The following is a 16584-nucleotide window of genomic DNA, read 5'->3' as shown; positions in this document are numbered from 1 at the left end:
AGCTAGTAAAGTAAATACGGATCAGCCCTGCGGCACTAAAGTAAGGAGTACACTACCATACACTTCCTCGCTCTTGGCTCTATGAAGATCAGAACTTTGAAATTGGATAACACTGGCTTTCTTTACGGGTGTGCGATCTTTTTCCTCTGGAACTGAGGTAGACTGTTTTCAGGATATAACCTATACTGTTTAATACACAAAGTGTGGCTTTGTTGTAAGAGCCTCCAAATGGAAAAAAAAGCTATGGCTCTGAAGAGGATGATTGAGAAACATTCTCCTAAAAAGGAGAATCTGGACCCTCGAAAGTGGATAAGACCAGAGACTGTGAGGGGATTCAGTGACTTTGCTCTGAACAAGCATTCAAACAAAGAGACGGACAACAGTTTTGATGACGTAGAGATGTGTGAGTATCCAAGAGAAAAAAAAACGTAAAAAGAATAAACAAGCTTTTTGTGCTTTATATGACAGAAAAGACGTAGAAAGTGTAGTAAATGTAGCAGATTCAAGAACCGAGCACTTGAGTTTCTAATGTTTGTCACTGAAGTGAGGTGTGACAGTTTCCTTCCAAGGAAAAACACTGTATTTGCTATGTGGGTGTGTAGGTAGTAATGTTGAAAATCTCACCATCTTAGTTCACTTTACTCTATGTTGTGATATAATCCTGCTGTCTAATATGTATTAACACAATTAATTATGTATGAAAAAAGCCATGTATTAAGGCTTGTCTACTGTGTTATGTAGTGCTTGAGGCTGAGAAGGAGTTTATCGAAGCAGCTAAGAGGAACGATGTGGAGACCATGACGGATCTTGGAAAAGGCTTAAATGCCAACGTAAAGAATGTGGTGCGTCTGAAAAGATAAAGTATCTGCATTAGCCAAACAGACCCAATCACTGAATAAACTTTCATTAAACTGATAACATGTTGATTATTTTGTCTTCCTCAGCAAAATAGGACTGCCCTTCACTTTGCAGTAGCTTGCACAAACAAAGAAGCTGTTAAGCTGCTGTTACAGCGAAGGGTCAAAGTGGACCAAAAGGACAAGGTGGGAGGATTTTAAGATGTTAGATGCGAGGATTTGAGCCAAGGACAATATGTTATGTAATGTCTCCAAGTCGGCTACTACCATTTTGTGTTCTGTGTCTGACAGTACGGCGTAGCACCCATTCATTTGGCTGCCTGGTTTGGCAGTTTGGACATCCTGAAATTATTAGTGCAGGCTGGAGCAGAACAGAAGGCTGAGAACGAGGTGAAGTAGAAGGAAGAATTCTCCTCTATTGCTTCTCACTAACCAACAGAGATGAAATACCCTTAAACTGAGAAATGAATCCCATTGGGGGGTTTTTTGTTTTCCTTTTAGATTTTGCACAAACACCCTCTCAAAACAACACACTGCGATTCAGATATTTTATTATCTATACTATTTAAACTTTTAATTTTCAGTAACACTTAATAATATAGCCTGCAACATCTCCTGTAATACCCCTTAAAGTACTATATACTTTTTCTGAGTTTACTGTGCAACTATACTGTAAATATTTGAAAGCAGTTGGTCAATTCAGAGCATTTTAAAAAGACAGGACAAAATGTATCCTCTAAGCAATTTTAAATAGTAACGTCTAAAGTTACATTCCAGTTCTGTATTGGCTAAAATGTTTATTTTGCATTTGTTTCAGGAAAATCAGTACAGGTATTACAATAAAAACAACAAAAGAATTTTGAAAGCAGTTGACTCAGTAGTTAGCGCCCCCCCATCTAGTTTTGTAATATGTTTATAATAACCTTGGTAATGTCAAACAATATTATTGAGTAGCCTAACATCCTAATATTGCCCCGACTGCTTGAAGAGTTTGTGTGTGAATCTGTGGTCGGCTGCCCTTCCTCAGAAACCCTGATGCTTCTCCCAGAAAACTGAATTTGAATTGCAAAAACTGAGTTTGAGTTATGAGAACTGGATTTTAGTTCTGAGAAACGAAAAGTAATAAAAGTAATATGGTGTGAAGTTTTGATTAATTTTAATTTTGTAAAGTTTCGAAATTCAGTTTCACAAATACATTTAAGCTTAATCTGTGTAATTCACATCCATATGTAATTATATGAGTTGAAAAATTCACATCAAATTATAAATAACTAAAATGTAATGTTTAGTGGCACATATTTCTGACAATGCTATAACCATAAAGCATTTCGACGTTCGAATTTAAGTATAATTTGTTTAATTTTAAATATACCCTCTTGTTCTCGCGCACCTGTTTGTAAGTTTTCAAGTGCGCTAAATTTCAAGGAAATTAAACCACAAGCTACACGTTGTAGTTTGTCCATTTTTGCTTTCGTTATACTGTATCTTTTACACTGTGGCTTTCCATTTTCAAATACGGTTCAAGTTGAATTTGGTTTTCATTGTAAATTCTCAAACAGCGCCCTGCCTGATTTAACAGAAAAAGTTATTTGTTTCAGGAAGGACTCAATATTTTGCACTGTGCTGCCATCAACAACCATACTGAAATCGTAGACTACATTGTAAATGACCTGCAGATGAAAGAACTTGACAAGGATGACCTGGTATGCAACTTGCACAAAACAATTGTGTGGCAAATTTCATTTTGCATGCACTACATGTGATTACCTGAGCCTCTTTTCTTGTGTTTCAGTCAGGACACCGAGCATTTGCACTGGCAGCAGAGCACGGGTGTGTTAAGATGTTACAGGTGCTCATGGAGCCATACAACATGGCCACCATGAAGCCCAACAAGGTGTGCACGAGGACTTATTTGTGCGATTTTTCTGCATCTATTTCCGAGTAGGCTATATGGCTGTTTATGCTCACGTGTGCCTTGAGTGCACATTTCAGTGTCACACCTGCAAGAAAGCTCAAAGTCAAACACTCTTTGATGCAAGCTGTTTCCCTCCCTCCCTTCTGCCAGAGAGGGGACACGCCCCTGCACTTAGCTGCCAGGAACGGCCACTTGGATGTCGTCCAACTGCTGCTGCAGAGCTTTGATACTCGGGATGAAGTCAATATGGTAGACAATCAGTGCAAACATCCTCTCTATCACGGTTTGGTTTGTGACAGTGTGAGCTCAGCGGCTAATCCCCTGCTGGATGCTGGCTCCACTTGGGATCAATTGAGATGAATCAAACATCTACCAGTTAGTATAATGACACATTTAGCTTTCTGGATCGAACTTTGGCAGGTAACAGGTAAACTGAACATGATAAATGTGTTCCTTTGTATTAGTACTGATGTGGCTTAATGATGCATTAAAGTAAGAGATAATTACAAAACCTTACCCCCCAAAAGATCTGCAGTAACTAATTTATTTGCTGGCATTTAATTGAATGATCCAAGCCAACGTTCCCTTAGTGTAAAGAAATTCTACTTTGTTATAACTAATAATAATAATAATAATGATGATAATAACTTAAAATGTTAATTATGTTAGAAGAATTTTCCATTTGCATCATTGCTGACGGATGTTTTGTGCTGCAGGATGGTGAGACTGCTCTGTACCAGGCTGCAGACCACGGTCAGGAAGAATGTGCTCAGGTCCTGCTGGAGGCCGGTTGTGACCCTAACATACTCACAGTGGTACGTTCAGGCAGTATACCCGGCCAAGTTTTACTGAACCAGTGCAAGCTAAGAGAAAAATACACACATCAAATACTTACAGTAATCACTGTTCATAACATGCAAGTTCAGAAAATCATGTGTTTTCTTTGGTAACTTTTGTTTGTGTACCGGTGTATTTTCTTGGCGTTTTTTGGTACTGTGTAGATTCAAATGACTAAATACCTTTTCTACTGTTCTGCTTTTAACCGTACTACTAATATAATATGCATTATGGTGTTTATCCTGAAAAATATGTTATAAACAAAATCAGTTTTTAAAGATTCTTCTAGACAGTACAACTGCACTCACTTTGTACTCTTTGTAGGCCAAATGCAGCGCTCTCCATACAGTTGCAGAAAAAGGAGACGCGGCTCTTGTTCAAGTTCTCTTACAGTACAATGCCCAGGCGGACTTTCAAAATCAGGTAAGTAAACAACCAGATAGGAGGCAGTGGCAGAGTAATCCATCTTTTATGAAGCATAATATTATTGCTCTCAGGATCTAGAGACACCTCTCCACCTGGCAGTGAAGAACAGTCACATCCCTGTTATCTACTACCTATTGGAGGCTGGCTGCAATATCAATGCCACAGATAAGGTACAAGCTCCTGCCTAAGACAGTAAAATAAAGCATCCATGAACATAATGTAGACAAACTAATTCCTGCGTATCGTTATGTCGTGTCATGCTTTGGACTGTTAGAGGTCCCAGACAGCTATGCACATTGCTGCTGAGACTGCCAAAGCTGAGGTTGTGGAAATGCTTCTTAAAGCTGGGCCTGATATAACAGTCAAGGACCGGGTAAGATGCATTTGTCATATTAATAAAATTAAACTGTATACTAATGCTATCCAAACAGCAAAAAAATGATAATTAATGTAAGCCTTTGTCGCAGCATGATACATTGAAAATACAAGAAAAATCAAACTAAATGCAATCTCTTGCGGTTCTAATTGAATTTGTTTTTCACTGTACATGCTGGATTCGGAGTAGCAGGGTAAGACTGCTCTGGGTGTTGCAGCCAGAGCAGATGAGGTAAACATTGTGGACATGATCATCAAAGCAGAACGATACTATGACCAGAAAAAGGTGAGGGGATAATCAAATGATACTTGTAACTTTCACGAGCATAATCCATTCGCGATGCTTTGAAATCAATAATTACTTTCACCATGAATGATTCAGTGTCACATCCTCGATTAGCTGAATCCCCTCTAATTCTATTAAAGCATTCACTGTAAAAGTGATTCGGAGCCCAGAAACATTCGACATACGATTTATCATCAGTTTAATTAAGAATATGCCTTATTCTCCTCCATTATTGATTTTCAAAATGTTTCACTCTGACATTTATATTGCTAATCATACGTGTTAGTGTCTTGCCAAAATTTTCTTCCTGTGCCCCTCTGTTGTCTGGAGAGTGTGGCCTTTATCAGCCTGCTGACATGATTTAATTGCCCTTTCAGGCTAACCCTGAGCTTAATGAGATTGTTCGCACCGAGCATGCACTGACGTTCAAATTTGACCGCCGCAGTGAGAACAAGGAGCTGTATTCGATGGCTTGGCGCCTGGCGTACAAGCTGCTGAAACCAGGAGACTGGAAAAGACTGGCAACACACTGGGACTTTACTCAGGACCAAGTGTCTGCCATCGAGGAGCAATGGACAGGTGCCATAACTCACACACTGACAGGGCAGGTTTCTGCTGTGCATTTGGCAACCCTCTGAAAATCTAACTTAACCTTCTTGAATCAAACACATTAATTAAATACCCTGAAATCTTAGGTAAAAAAATGAATATCCCAGTATGACATTGAAATTTTTACAGCTTATTTTCCAAGTTGTAATTTGGTATCTTTAGGGTATTTTTTTGCAGGTTGACCTTTTTTTCTGAACTTAAAGGGTTGTGCGTTTACCTGCAGGTCAGCACAGCTATCAAGAGCATGGGAACAGAATGCTGCTGATCTGGCTTCATGGGGAGGAGCTGGCTCTGAAGGCCCCTGCTAAAGACCTCTACCAGGGCCTCATCTGCACTGGGAACACGAAAGCTGCAGGTACACTCTGTTAACAAGTATGCGATAAACAGAAATTTATGTCTTCTGCACCGCCTGTTCCAAAGTTTTACTTCATCAAATGTTCGTCTTTCAGATAAGATTCGACTGGAGGCAGAGCAAGTCAGCAGTAAAAGATGTACCATTTCATGAAGAGGAACACTGCAGTATTTACAATGTTCGCATCACTGTCAACGAAGCATCTCTACAGGACTACTGCAGTGAAATAATTTATTTTAAAAATAACGTTGTGCGTCACACAATTAGCATATAGCTTTGGTTTCGTCAAGTAAACAACATGTGCTGTTGGATGGTCGCCTTGCAGTACACTTCAGTACACAGTTATCTGTGCACAATTTAAAGCAAAGTAATAAATGTTCATTTTGGAATTCTCTGAACTTTTGTTCCATCTGTAATAATTACATTCTCATATATATATATATATATATATATATATATATATATATATATATATATATATATATATATATATATCCCCTTCATATCAAGACAGAAAATTCCATCAATTTGGATTTTTGCATAGCTGGTCTTAAGGAAGATCTTTGACATATGTGCGTGTCATCAGTCAACTACTTTGATGGAGTGTGTGTGACAGGTGCTGCTGTGCATTCTGGAGGAGGCTCTGCCTGCAGTGGACATGTGGCCCTTTTGGGAGGAGCTTGGAAATTTAGCAGCTGTGGCTTGCCCAATGGTGAGCTAAAAGAAAGCAAAAAACAAACAAACAAAAAAAAAGTTTAAATTGCTTTTCTAATTTACATAAACAAAGTTGCATTTGAACAACGTGAAAAATAAAGGGTACCTTTATAAAGTTAAGTGATTTTGCTTATAGAAAAACAAAAATCAAACAGCACAAAAATATTAAAGTCTGTTGTTTTAATTCCTATGATGTAGGCATCTTCTCATGCACCCCTGGACTGCTTCCAGCATACCTGATTTTATTTTTTTAAGATCAGTCCGATTATCACCATTTGCACTGGGAACTGAGATTTCCCCACTGACCAAAAAAAACACCCAAAACATCAACTTTTGTTTCAAGGTGACAGAATTTTTATTGGTGATAAGAGTTTGGGTAAAACCCAAAGACCAAACTGCAGTTTCCAGTATAAAACTTTGGTGCTCTGGTGAGTCCTCGAGAGTCAGATTATCAATGCAGACATCAACTATAAGGTCCTGGAGAAACCAGCTGATGTGAAAAATAATACAAATTTAAGTGTAGGGTTTAAGTGCAAAGTCACTTGAAAACCCTAGAGGGAGCAGTCTAAAAGCAAGAGCTGTGCTAGATGTGGTCCGAGATACGCAACAACATGACCTTGAAGCTAAAACTGTGCAAAGATTCATAAGTATATGACTGCAAGACTCATAAAGGAACAGTATCGATGCATCACATCACATACCTGCGTAACAGGATGATGCCGTTCGACTACCACAGAGCTCATGGGTGGAGCCACTCCCATCACCTGCAGGCTGCTACGTCCCACCTTACTGATCTCATGGCGCGCAGTGACACGAGCCATTACAGTCTTTGAGGATTTTTGTTGACTTGCTGTGACGACACGAGTACCTACCTAAAACAAGCAATATTTTTAGTGTTATATACAAATGTGATTTTTGATGAAGAGCTTTAGATGGCACAGTACAGACAACAAAGCAGGACATAGATTCAGCTGCTGTTGGTAGTTTGTCTCTATATGTCTGACACTAACCTTTTTGTGGGAACTTGCAATTCCCCCAAGAGGGAGTGAGCTGTGCACCACTGTAGTGGGAGGGAGTGCTTCTTCTTGGGACATGGGGGCACCAGAGCCCATCTACAAATAAAGGCAACAAGTGAACACAGGATCAGGATTTGGGATTTAGAGGAAGTTAGTCATAGTGCATCTAATTTAAACAAAAAGTATAACAAAGGAAATTCAAGACTGCTCTACAAATTTTTCTTTTTTAGGGCAATCACATGATTTATATGTGAAGCCAGAATTGTCTGCGACATAAAGTAATAAATAATCAAAAGAACAAAATGATCCACGTGAAAGGACATGCTTAACATTCAATAAATAAATTTCAAGAACCACGAGTGATTTGGAAAGACACTGTACTATGGTGTGTTTTCATTATAAATTAACAGTGACTTGCCACATCATCTGCTTCACTGTGCGACGGGCCTGGGTGGTCAAAATGGACTGGACTGAACTGTGTGGAAGAGGTGGCATATGGCTGGAGCTGAGCCATGGCAGAGGAGCCACGCTCATCCTCACGAGGCAGAGGAACTACGACACAAAAAGAAACCTTCATTGAGTCATTAGGACTCAGTAATAACTCATTTTTATTGTAGTTACACAAAAATCCCCCTTTAAACTGGAAATCCTGTGTTTGTATTTGAATTGGAATATTTCAATGATCTCTTGCTTGTCAGATGACACATAAAGTACCCATTTTAAACCACAGGTGTAGCAGGAGCTGGGGATTCATAACTTCTGCAAAAGTCCTATAAAGTATAAAATATATAAATATGTGCAGTTTAAAAAAAAAAATCCAAAGGGAAAAAAAAAAGTGCTCATTTTTAAAGCAACAGGAAAGGGTAATCAATTAACCGCCCTGGCTGACAGCATCGTATTAACATACATTTCAGTTTGGAAGACTCATTAAACCTGAAAGCAGATGGATGAGCAGATGCCCATGCTAGGCTTCATTTCTACATGCTAAAGATAGTAAGATCCAAGTCCAGCAGCCATGGTATCAACAAAAAACAAAAACAGATTCAGACAACAAATCTGACGACAGGTGGTGTAAATATAATGATGAGATATTTTTCCCAACTCATGCCAGTGGGACATCTTGGTGATAATCATATGATGCTAGTATTTTAAACACCGCTGGTCCGAGTTTAAGGTTTTCTACTGAAGTGTCAGGTAATAGTCCAAAGCTCTTAATCCAATCTTCCCAGCATTTACATACAACTAACTAACATTCATTCATTCATTCATTACATGATTCTTAACATGGTTCAAAAGGGTTTTAAATTTTATCAACCAATTTTTCATTGCCACATTAAGCTTGCCAACCTGTGCAAAGTACCTTTTGCGCAGTGCTGAGCATATTCACAGATTTAACTTCATTAAATGAGGCTTTCAAGTAAAGTGCAAAGACCCCATTCCCTCCTCTCAATCATAAATCTTAACAAACGTCAATAGCACATGGCTGCACTCTATTGGAAAAATGCTGTTTCCATCTTGTCTTTTTGTTTCAATCTCCAAAACTGCGCTAAATCAATACACCGCAGAGGCAAGGCCCACGATGCAACCACGGTACATTGTATAGAGCATCAGTCTATATATCATCCTAGCAGTACATGCTTTAGTGTGCTACATTTCTACGAAGATAAATGTTTTTCTCCACAGGCCACAAATTTACTACAAACCATGCTGATCATGAGCTGGAGGTTGTTCTGCTCGTCCTTCTGTAGAGTGAAACATGCTGAGCGCCTCCATGTTGAGAGCACATACACCCCTCATGAAGGCTTTCTTCATGGATTCTTCATATCGCTCTCGCTCTAATCGTAGTCTCTGAATCTCCGCCTGTGCCCGCTCTATAGCCTCACAGTGCTGTGCACACAGGTAGCAAAGGATAGAAAGAATTGTCGAATTATCTTTCTATATAATTATTTTTTAAAAAGAAGAAAAACACAAGATGTGCATTAAAAAAACAAACAAAAAAAAACTGATTTATTATGTTACAGCCTAATAAAAACACGAAAACATGAAGCCCTATGTAGGATGTATTTTTGGTTTCACCATCGGCACGGGCTCTACAGTGATTTGGAGAGCACACAGAAGTAATTCACAGTAATTAAGGTGGTAGACTGGGTTCAGTGTTGGGGAGTAACGGAATACATGCACCAGCGTTATGTATTTAAAATACAAAACATGAGTAACTGTAATCCATTACAGTTACCGTTTAAAAAGGTGATATTGAAATAAATGGATTACACGGCGGTCTTTTCTTGTTTCATATGTTAGGCTATGCTCTCTATTTTTGGTAATTCCACGCTGGTGGAAACCCAAAGAAAACACGCATTAAGAGGCTCCAATGCCTGTGTCTCAATCTCGTGGCCCATGTCACCTCTACTTGTGGCCCGCATAACGAGGTGAAGAAATATTTTTTAAAATTATTCACAAAAATGATTTAATATGAAGGCAATAGGCAGAGTGTTACAGTCATCGCCCTAAAGAATGTAGCCTCATGGGCAGTGTAGTCCGTGCTGCAGGGAGAATGGACCGCCATACCCGTTATGTGTCTGTGAGCGCGAGGGAGGGAGAAAAAGAGTTGAAAAGTACGAGTTGCAACCGACCCGAAACGGGAGCTGGAAGCATGCAAATATAATAATAACCACTGCAGCCAAAAAGAGTGCCTGACGAGCCCAGTTGTGAGCTATTAAGACTCGACTGTACACTGTGTTCGTGTTTTCCTCCGAAACAATAAGTTCCGCTGGAGCAGCCTTTCAACGCCTTTCTCTGTCTCTCGCTAGAAACGTTGACTCAGACAACAAAGTAAAGCTAGTTTTCGGCTACGAGCCCGACACGGAACCCGACATATTAGCCAGAGGTCCCTTTACTACGGTTCGGAGCCACAGACCTGTTTTAGATACACACAAAATAGTTTTCTATACGAGATCGCTGCAAAAAGTGCAGCCTTACCTACTGTCCACCCTACTGTTACTCATTTTATAATAAGATTTAAAAATCTAGTTGGTATTGGTATTTCAGTAACAGTAATAAATCACACAGTAATAGTACATTCATGTAGTTGTAAAAAGCATGATAATATTATTAAGTTATCCAAAGTATTCAGAATACGTTACTGTCATTGAGTAACGTAACGGAATACATTACAAAATACGCTTTTGGGGCATGTATTCTGTAATCTGTAGTGGAATACATTTTAAAAGTAACCTTCCCAACACTGAGTGGGTTATATAATGATCTGAAAGTTGATGGTTCAATCCCCTACTCAGCAGAACCTGATGCATCCGTGTAAGTGTTTGAATGTCAGGACGAAAGTGTTTAGGCATAGAAAAAACTGCTTGTATGAATGTGTCTGTAAGAGTGAATGTGGCTTGTAGTAAGATAGCACTCAGTGCTCAAACAGAGCTGAAAACCAGTCCATTTACCATGATATACTAACAAAAGTGGGATGCTCATTTACTTAAATGCAGAGAGTTTCAGTTTAAAGTGAGCATTACAGCCTCATCTTAGACACACTGTCCCACATGTACTGACCTCTGCTAGCTTAGCCTCATACTCCACAGTCATCTGGGAGCAGACCTCTTCAGCCCTTGAACGGCAAGCTCTCTCCACCTTGACTTTCCAGTGTTTCTGGATCAGAGACTGCCAGGCAAACCACACCTTCTTCTTCAGCTGCAAATTGTAGTGCTGCTGTGCCACCTGAGAAGAACGAGCCTGGCGGGGAACCACAGGGCTGTGATTTGTAATATTTACAAGGCAATAATTACGTCTATAAGTCACTCCTGTGCAGCTGCATTCGTTCTCGTCATGAATTTTATGTCGTGGTTTATACAAAAATATGAATTGGTCATTTTTAAGGAATGGCATTACCCGATGAGTTAAGTAAATCACCAACACTTGTATGAAAGTTCACATTGAAAAAACAGCAACAGTGGGGGGGGGGGGGGGGGGGGGGGGGGGGAGCACAAAATTTAGTAAACCAGTAGTTTGGACGTAGCAAAAATCTCTGTTACTCTGACAATTTAAAGGTAGAGATGGGTTTTACTATTTGATGAGCATTTCTAATGTCACAAGCAACTTCTAAAATATCATGTCAAAAGGTTTTGAAATCTTCTTAAACACCATACCTCTTCTTTGGCCTCGATGTGCTGGAGTCTCCAGTGGGTGAAGGCCCTCATCTTCTCAAGCTTTTCTTTCTGTCTGTCCAGTACTTGGCTCAGGTTCCCGATAACCTGAAAGAGTCCACAAAACAAGCCCATTGGTTTAAAAAAAAGGAAGGAAGTAGAGTGCTTCTTGAATTTTTTTTTAAATTTTTGTTTGTTTTTACACAGGCATGCAAGGCATAATGTGCAAATTAATTAATAAAGACGTATATAGGGGCCTAACAAAACACTGATATGAGGACCTTAAATGTAAAAGTCTTTTTTTTGCCTTTCATTGCACTAAATATAATATTTTTGCACTCTAGTCTCCTAGAGACACGAGACATTAGTTGATGTCAGCTTGGAGTCCATGATTTTGTAATGGGTGTTTTTACAGTTTTTTCGTGTTTTGTTGACAAAAAACAAAAAACAAAAAAAACAAACAAAAAACAACAACAGGTGATTAAATAAATGACAAATTATTCTGCAAATTACCTGATAACAAACAGCTAAATGATTTACTAGATAAAGCAAATAAACAGACGTGTAGTCACCTCATCTTTCCTTTGGTTGGAGGTTTCATAGGTTTGTAATAGCTGTTTAAGGCTATCTAGCTCTGACTTCAGGCCAGCTGTCTGGGCTGCATGCCTCTCCCTCTCCTTCATCATCTCCAGCTTGTGTTGCTCAACGAAGGCCAACTTCCACTTCCGTAGCTCCGTCAGCACATTTGACTAATTAGGGAATAGAGGGTTGGGCTGTCACAATGTGTTCATTACTCTACTTTAGCAAACATGAGCATCTGTACAAATATCTGTAGTTGCTTTTAAATTACATGAACAGGTGTGCCAGACAGATGCAACTGCACAACACAGAAATCTTGAAGAATTCATCTCTAAGTTTTCTTTTGCTGGACTCAGTTCTTGACATCTGAAGTCCAGCAACCTTAAGCCAGATTTATGCTACTGCACAGAGTGTAAGAGTTTTCTACCAGAGATGTATTATTTTACAGTTCTGATGTGTAGTTCCAGGTTTAGAAGAACTTTCAAACCCCTCCCTCAACACACGAGTGTACTATTTAACCCACATCTCCTTCTCCTTCTGGCTGGTACTGCTTTTTTCTTAGATTAAGCTTTGCACAGCTTAGCAGGTGATTGGCTGTCATCTGCTCTCCATGAATGAGCTGTACAAAATCAGAGGAAAAGGGCAGGATGGACACCCACATGGAGACACCCATTTCCTTTAGAATAATGTCTCCAGGAAACACAGTTAAAAGGTCAACGGTTCCATGAAGAGCAGCGAGGTGTCATCCTTTTCAAAAAGTCATCCTGAGGCTCAGACACATTCCCTCTATATAATCTCTAATCTGACCACAGGCATAGTATAACTTTCTAATGACAATGGCAGAGAAAGAAGAGTGTGAAAAATATCATTATGATCAAAAATGCCAGAAACTATCTATGCATCAATGCTGTTTGCTGCTATGTAAAAGCCCACAGGAGAAACCGAGCGGCTGTGAAGGACAGTTGTACACTGTGTGGAAGCAGACTAACCTTCAGGTTGTTGCTCCACGTGTCCAGAATGTTCTCCATCTTGTTTATGTTCTCCTCTGAAATAAACATCTCTGTCACAACAAACTCAAAGGGTTCTGGGGTATCTGGCCTGGACCTCTCAGATGCCACCTGTAACCTCTCTGAGGGATTATCTGAGAGCAGTGACGCCCTGCTAGACAAATGACCTGCCATCTTCTCAGCTGGAGTGGGAAAAAAAAAAAGCACAACCGCAGACAGACAGGCAGACTATGGCTGAGAATATGAAACAGTATTATGACAGTTACACATAATAAGTATTTTGTTTCTCTGAAATTTTACAATTATTTTACCACGAGAGGCTCTTGAGTGTGTCGAGTGTGGCCCAACAATCAAGGGGGAGGCCTGTGACGATCTCAGGCTCCTGCTAGAGTGCCGCCCATCCTTAGCTTCAATGGCAGAATCTGAAAGAAGATACAGGAGTTACAGTGAGCAGGTAGAGGAATAGATAAATGTGGCTAAAGATAGATTAAAATGATTGATTTAAAAAATGTAATCCAAAAAAGTCAGAAAACAAAAAACAGGTTAAGAGCAGAAAATGTGAAGGTGAGAGTGGTAAATAAGATGAGTGTGGCTCCTTGTCCAAGAAAGCATTTATGTCAATATCTTAATTAAATTCTGCAGGGAGGGAGAAGAGAAAGCCTGCACTCTAAAGAGCAGTACGGGCAGAGTGCCAGGAGATCATTACCAATTGGCCCGTCTGCTTTCTACATCCTCGTGCACTACTCCGTGACAGTTAAAGCACTAAACCTCAGATGAGAGTCACAACAGGGGAGGAAACTGATGGAGTGTTTAAGATGTGGGTATTGCAGGGGAAAGAGATAGGGGGTACAATGTGACAGACTGATATCTAGCCTTTTACACTGGTTTAAAAGATGAAAATATAAAGCTGATGAATACACACACACATTTTCTCCATATTTTGATGCCAAATCCTTTCTGACAGACGATCATTTGATGCAGACAGTGTCTGGAAGGGCTCATATTCAGTTTCAGTCAGCCAGTCCCGGTGAACTGTGTGTCTGTTTTGTTTTGTTGCCTCTTTTTCTAAGCTCTCTAGACTAAGATGACCTAGATGACTGTGAACCTACACAGACATGTGTATGAAAGTGTTCTTCATACAGGAGGAAGCCACCATACCTGGTACACGTTGAAACTTTGTGCCATCTTTATTTCCACCCGCTGCAGACAGATGCGAGGTGCTCTGCTGCTTCAACTGAACGCCAAGCGCGTCAAATTTAGGGGTGATAACAGCATAACGGAGGAGCTCCTCATACTCATCCTGTTAATTGATAAACAATAACAAAGAACAAGGTGGTCAAATATCAATTGAAGCATATTACAGTTTGTATTTTTCTGTGTATTGTTTCAAGTCAGTTTATTTTGGTTACAACATTTTAGTGTGACTCTTCTATTTTGACACCTAGTGATGCTAAGACCATGTTATGTAAAGCTTTGCTCAACCTAACAGAGTCCATTTGGACTTGCAACACAGCAAAACTACTTTCACACAAGGTTCTAGTTCAAGCAAGCTGATATCACACACGATTTTGGTTGGCAGACTAATTCAAATGGTTGGACTCAGACAACAGCAAACTGAATCACCAATCGTGTAAAATGTTGAATTTAATATCCAAACCTTTTCAGAGCAGCTTCTAGACAATCTGTCCTTTTACCATTTAATACAAAAACAAAATAGATGAGTATTTCCTTTTAATAAATAATAGTTTTCCAGTGGTGGAAACATGGTTCCATAGAATTATGAGTGTAAATAAAAGCACATTTTCACCTGAAGCTCAGAGGACACGGAGCTGCCCCGGTCCGAGTCTTTGGGGAGAACAGGACTGGTTGGTTCTTCTTCGTCTGAGGACATCTAAACACAGAGATATACAGTGTCATAGTGCTAGTTTAATAACACAGCATGAGCTATCAATAACTGGCCATACGGACGGGACCTACTTTGGTATGTTACTATATAGTATTTATTTTAATTTCAGCTATGGCCACCACCGTTATCTTTGGCAGCTATTGATAGTCGTTGGTACTCTTTTGTTTGTTTTGCAAACCGTACATGGACATAAAACATATTCGGATGCGTTTGATTTATAAAAGAAACTTTAATACTTATTTCAAGCTACAGCTGAAGCCTTCTGTTTAAGTTTCTTTAGCCCAAACGCTAGTTTCTACATTACAAACTAATGAAGGTACACACAGAGTAAACAGAAAACTTCCTCATGCACAAAGAAATCCACGAATATGCTTATCTGTACGCTTAAAAAACTTTACATTTTTCTATATTTTACTCATTTACAGGCGCATTAATTGATCGAGTTAAACAAACATCGTTAGCTAAATAAATCAGAGCTAAAGCTAAAACAGAAATGGACAAGTGGAGACAGAAATACAGCTGCTCATAAAAAAAAACTAAACTACTTGAAGTGAGTATATCTACCTCTGTAAGTAGCGCCGCTTTTCGGAAACTTAACTATTTTATATAACCATAAAAAGTACCACGCTTGCCCGTTTCACAAGTCGTCAGTTGAAAGGTGCTTGGGCTTGCTTTGCCGTTTCAAACAGCCTGGCTCTTAAACAACAGACTCTCTGATTGGCTACTCTTTTTAACTGGCCCTACTATGTCGCCTCTGATTGGTTAAACTATTCCTATGGCAACGATAAGCGGAACGAAGCTACTTGTCTTGTGTTTTAAATATGAAAGGTGTGCAAAACCTTTTACTGTGATTTTGGAAAATATTTTTTATTTACTTCACACTTATTTTAGCCTCCAGTGTCACAGTGCCGTAAGTATCAGGGTTTTAAACTAAAGGAATCATGGTGATAGAGGCAAATAGGACCTCTTCTTTTATAACAGGTTGAAAATTAATACTTGAAAGACCTACTTTAATTGCCCCTAGAAAGTTTCGGGTTTGCTCACTTTGCTAAAGTTACAAAAATGATTGGCTCATTTAAAGAGCAACATGGTTTCCATATTGTGTTTCAAATGCAGTCTGATGTTAGCTGAGATTATCTGATTAAGTTCATTTTCATGAGGAAGCAAACTCACCTGTCTTAGGAAGGTGTAGGTCATTGGGGAATACCACCACCCAGTGAACCTCCCTGTGGTCATTTCTCTATTGTTCATAAGCCCAAATGCAGATACAGACAAGGGTTCACAATCTGAATTGCAGCAGTGCCTTAACCACTTGAGGACTTATTAGTACTTAACAGTATTATGGCACATATGTGGGATAGGCCTTAACGGCTTGGCAATAGTAGCCTGGGACGGACTCCTGAGAGAGGAGACATATGGTACCTCTCAGCCATGGCAGAGCTGAAAGCAGCACTGTTGGACTAGCGCCTCCTCACCAGCTGGCTCAGAGTACTTCACTGTCCGAAGGTGTCCAGTCAGCATTGTTATAAGACCCGCAGCCTGACATTAAAAAAA

General features: G+C 39.6%; 2 protein-coding genes across 4 annotated transcripts; one reads left to right on the top strand and one right to left on the bottom strand.

Annotated features, from left to right (window-relative positions):
• Nucleotides 1–228: 228 nt before the first annotated feature.
• On the top strand, nt 229–5810 carry ankdd1b (ankyrin repeat and death domain containing 1B). The gene is made up of 15 exons (XM_085368169.1): nt 229–403; nt 742–842; nt 945–1043; nt 1149–1247; nt 2456–2560; nt 2650–2751; nt 2923–3021; nt 3489–3587; nt 3934–4032; nt 4107–4205; nt 4310–4408; nt 4601–4696; nt 5074–5275; nt 5529–5660; nt 5755–5810. The coding sequence occupies exons 1-15, from the start codon at nt 229–231 to the stop codon at nt 5808–5810; spliced, it is 1662 nt and encodes a 553-aa protein (XP_085224295.1).
• Nucleotides 5811–6212: 402 nt separating this feature from the next.
• On the bottom strand, nt 6213–15015 carry poc5 (POC5 centriolar protein homolog (Chlamydomonas)). 3 transcript variants are annotated; one of them, XM_085368167.1, is made up of 12 exons: nt 14932–15015; nt 14283–14424; nt 13436–13546; nt 13107–13306; nt 12111–12287; nt 11542–11646; nt 10949–11128; nt 9091–9274; nt 7806–7939; nt 7378–7483; nt 7073–7239; nt 6213–6374 (listed from the first exon to the last, which is right to left on the bottom strand). In XM_085368167.1, exons 1-12 carry the CDS (start codon nt 15013–15015, stop codon nt 6240–6242), a joined length of 1725 nt encoding a protein of 574 aa, XP_085224293.1. In that variant the 3' UTR covers nt 6213–6239. The 3 variants fall into 3 exon arrangements, with proteins under 3 accessions (XP_085224293.1, XP_085224291.1, XP_085224294.1); XM_085368165.1 differs by having other exon boundaries at nt 7073–7243; nt 7382–7483; XM_085368168.1 differs by having other exon boundaries at nt 13436–13531; nt 14322–14424.
• Nucleotides 15016–16584: the final 1569 nt, after the last annotated feature.

The sequence above is a fragment of the Diplotaxodon limnothrissa genome, linkage group LG12, assembly GCF_057381915.1.
Source record: "Diplotaxodon limnothrissa isolate DT_005_m linkage group LG12, D_limnothrissa_male_GT1.1, whole genome shotgun sequence".
NCBI classification, from domain to species: Eukaryota; Metazoa; Chordata; class Actinopteri; order Cichliformes; family Cichlidae; genus Diplotaxodon; species Diplotaxodon limnothrissa.
This window is presented reverse-complemented; position numbering and strand designations above follow the sequence as displayed.

What these genes read in the sequence shown, in the direction of transcription:
- ankdd1b (XM_085368169.1), top strand. Translation starts at nt 229, where the DNA reads ATGGAAAAAAAAGCTATGGCTCTGAAGAGGATGATTGAGAAACATTCT. An exon ending in ACCCTAACATACTCACAGTG is followed by an intron (nt 3,588 to 3,933) that starts GTACGTTCAGGC and finishes TACTCTTTGTAG; the next exon opens with GCCAAATGCAGCGCTCTCCA. An exon ending in TGGGAACACGAAAGCTGCAG is followed by an intron (nt 5,661 to 5,754) that starts GTACACTCTGTT and finishes TTCGTCTTTCAG; the next exon opens with ATAAGATTCGACTGGAGGCA.
- poc5 (XM_085368167.1), bottom strand. Translation starts at nt 15,015, where the DNA reads ATGTCCTCAGACGAAGAAGAACCAACCAGTCCTGTTCTCCCCAAAGAC. An exon ending in CGTGGAGCAACAACCTGAAG is followed by an intron (nt 12,288 to 13,106) that starts GTTAGTCTGCTT and finishes TTCCCTAATTAG; the next exon opens with TCAAATGTGCTGACGGAGCT. An exon ending in TCCAGCTCATGATCAGCATG is followed by an intron (nt 7,940 to 9,090) that starts GTTTGTAGTAAA and finishes TTTGTGTCGTAG; the next exon opens with TTCCTCTGCCTCGTGAGGAT.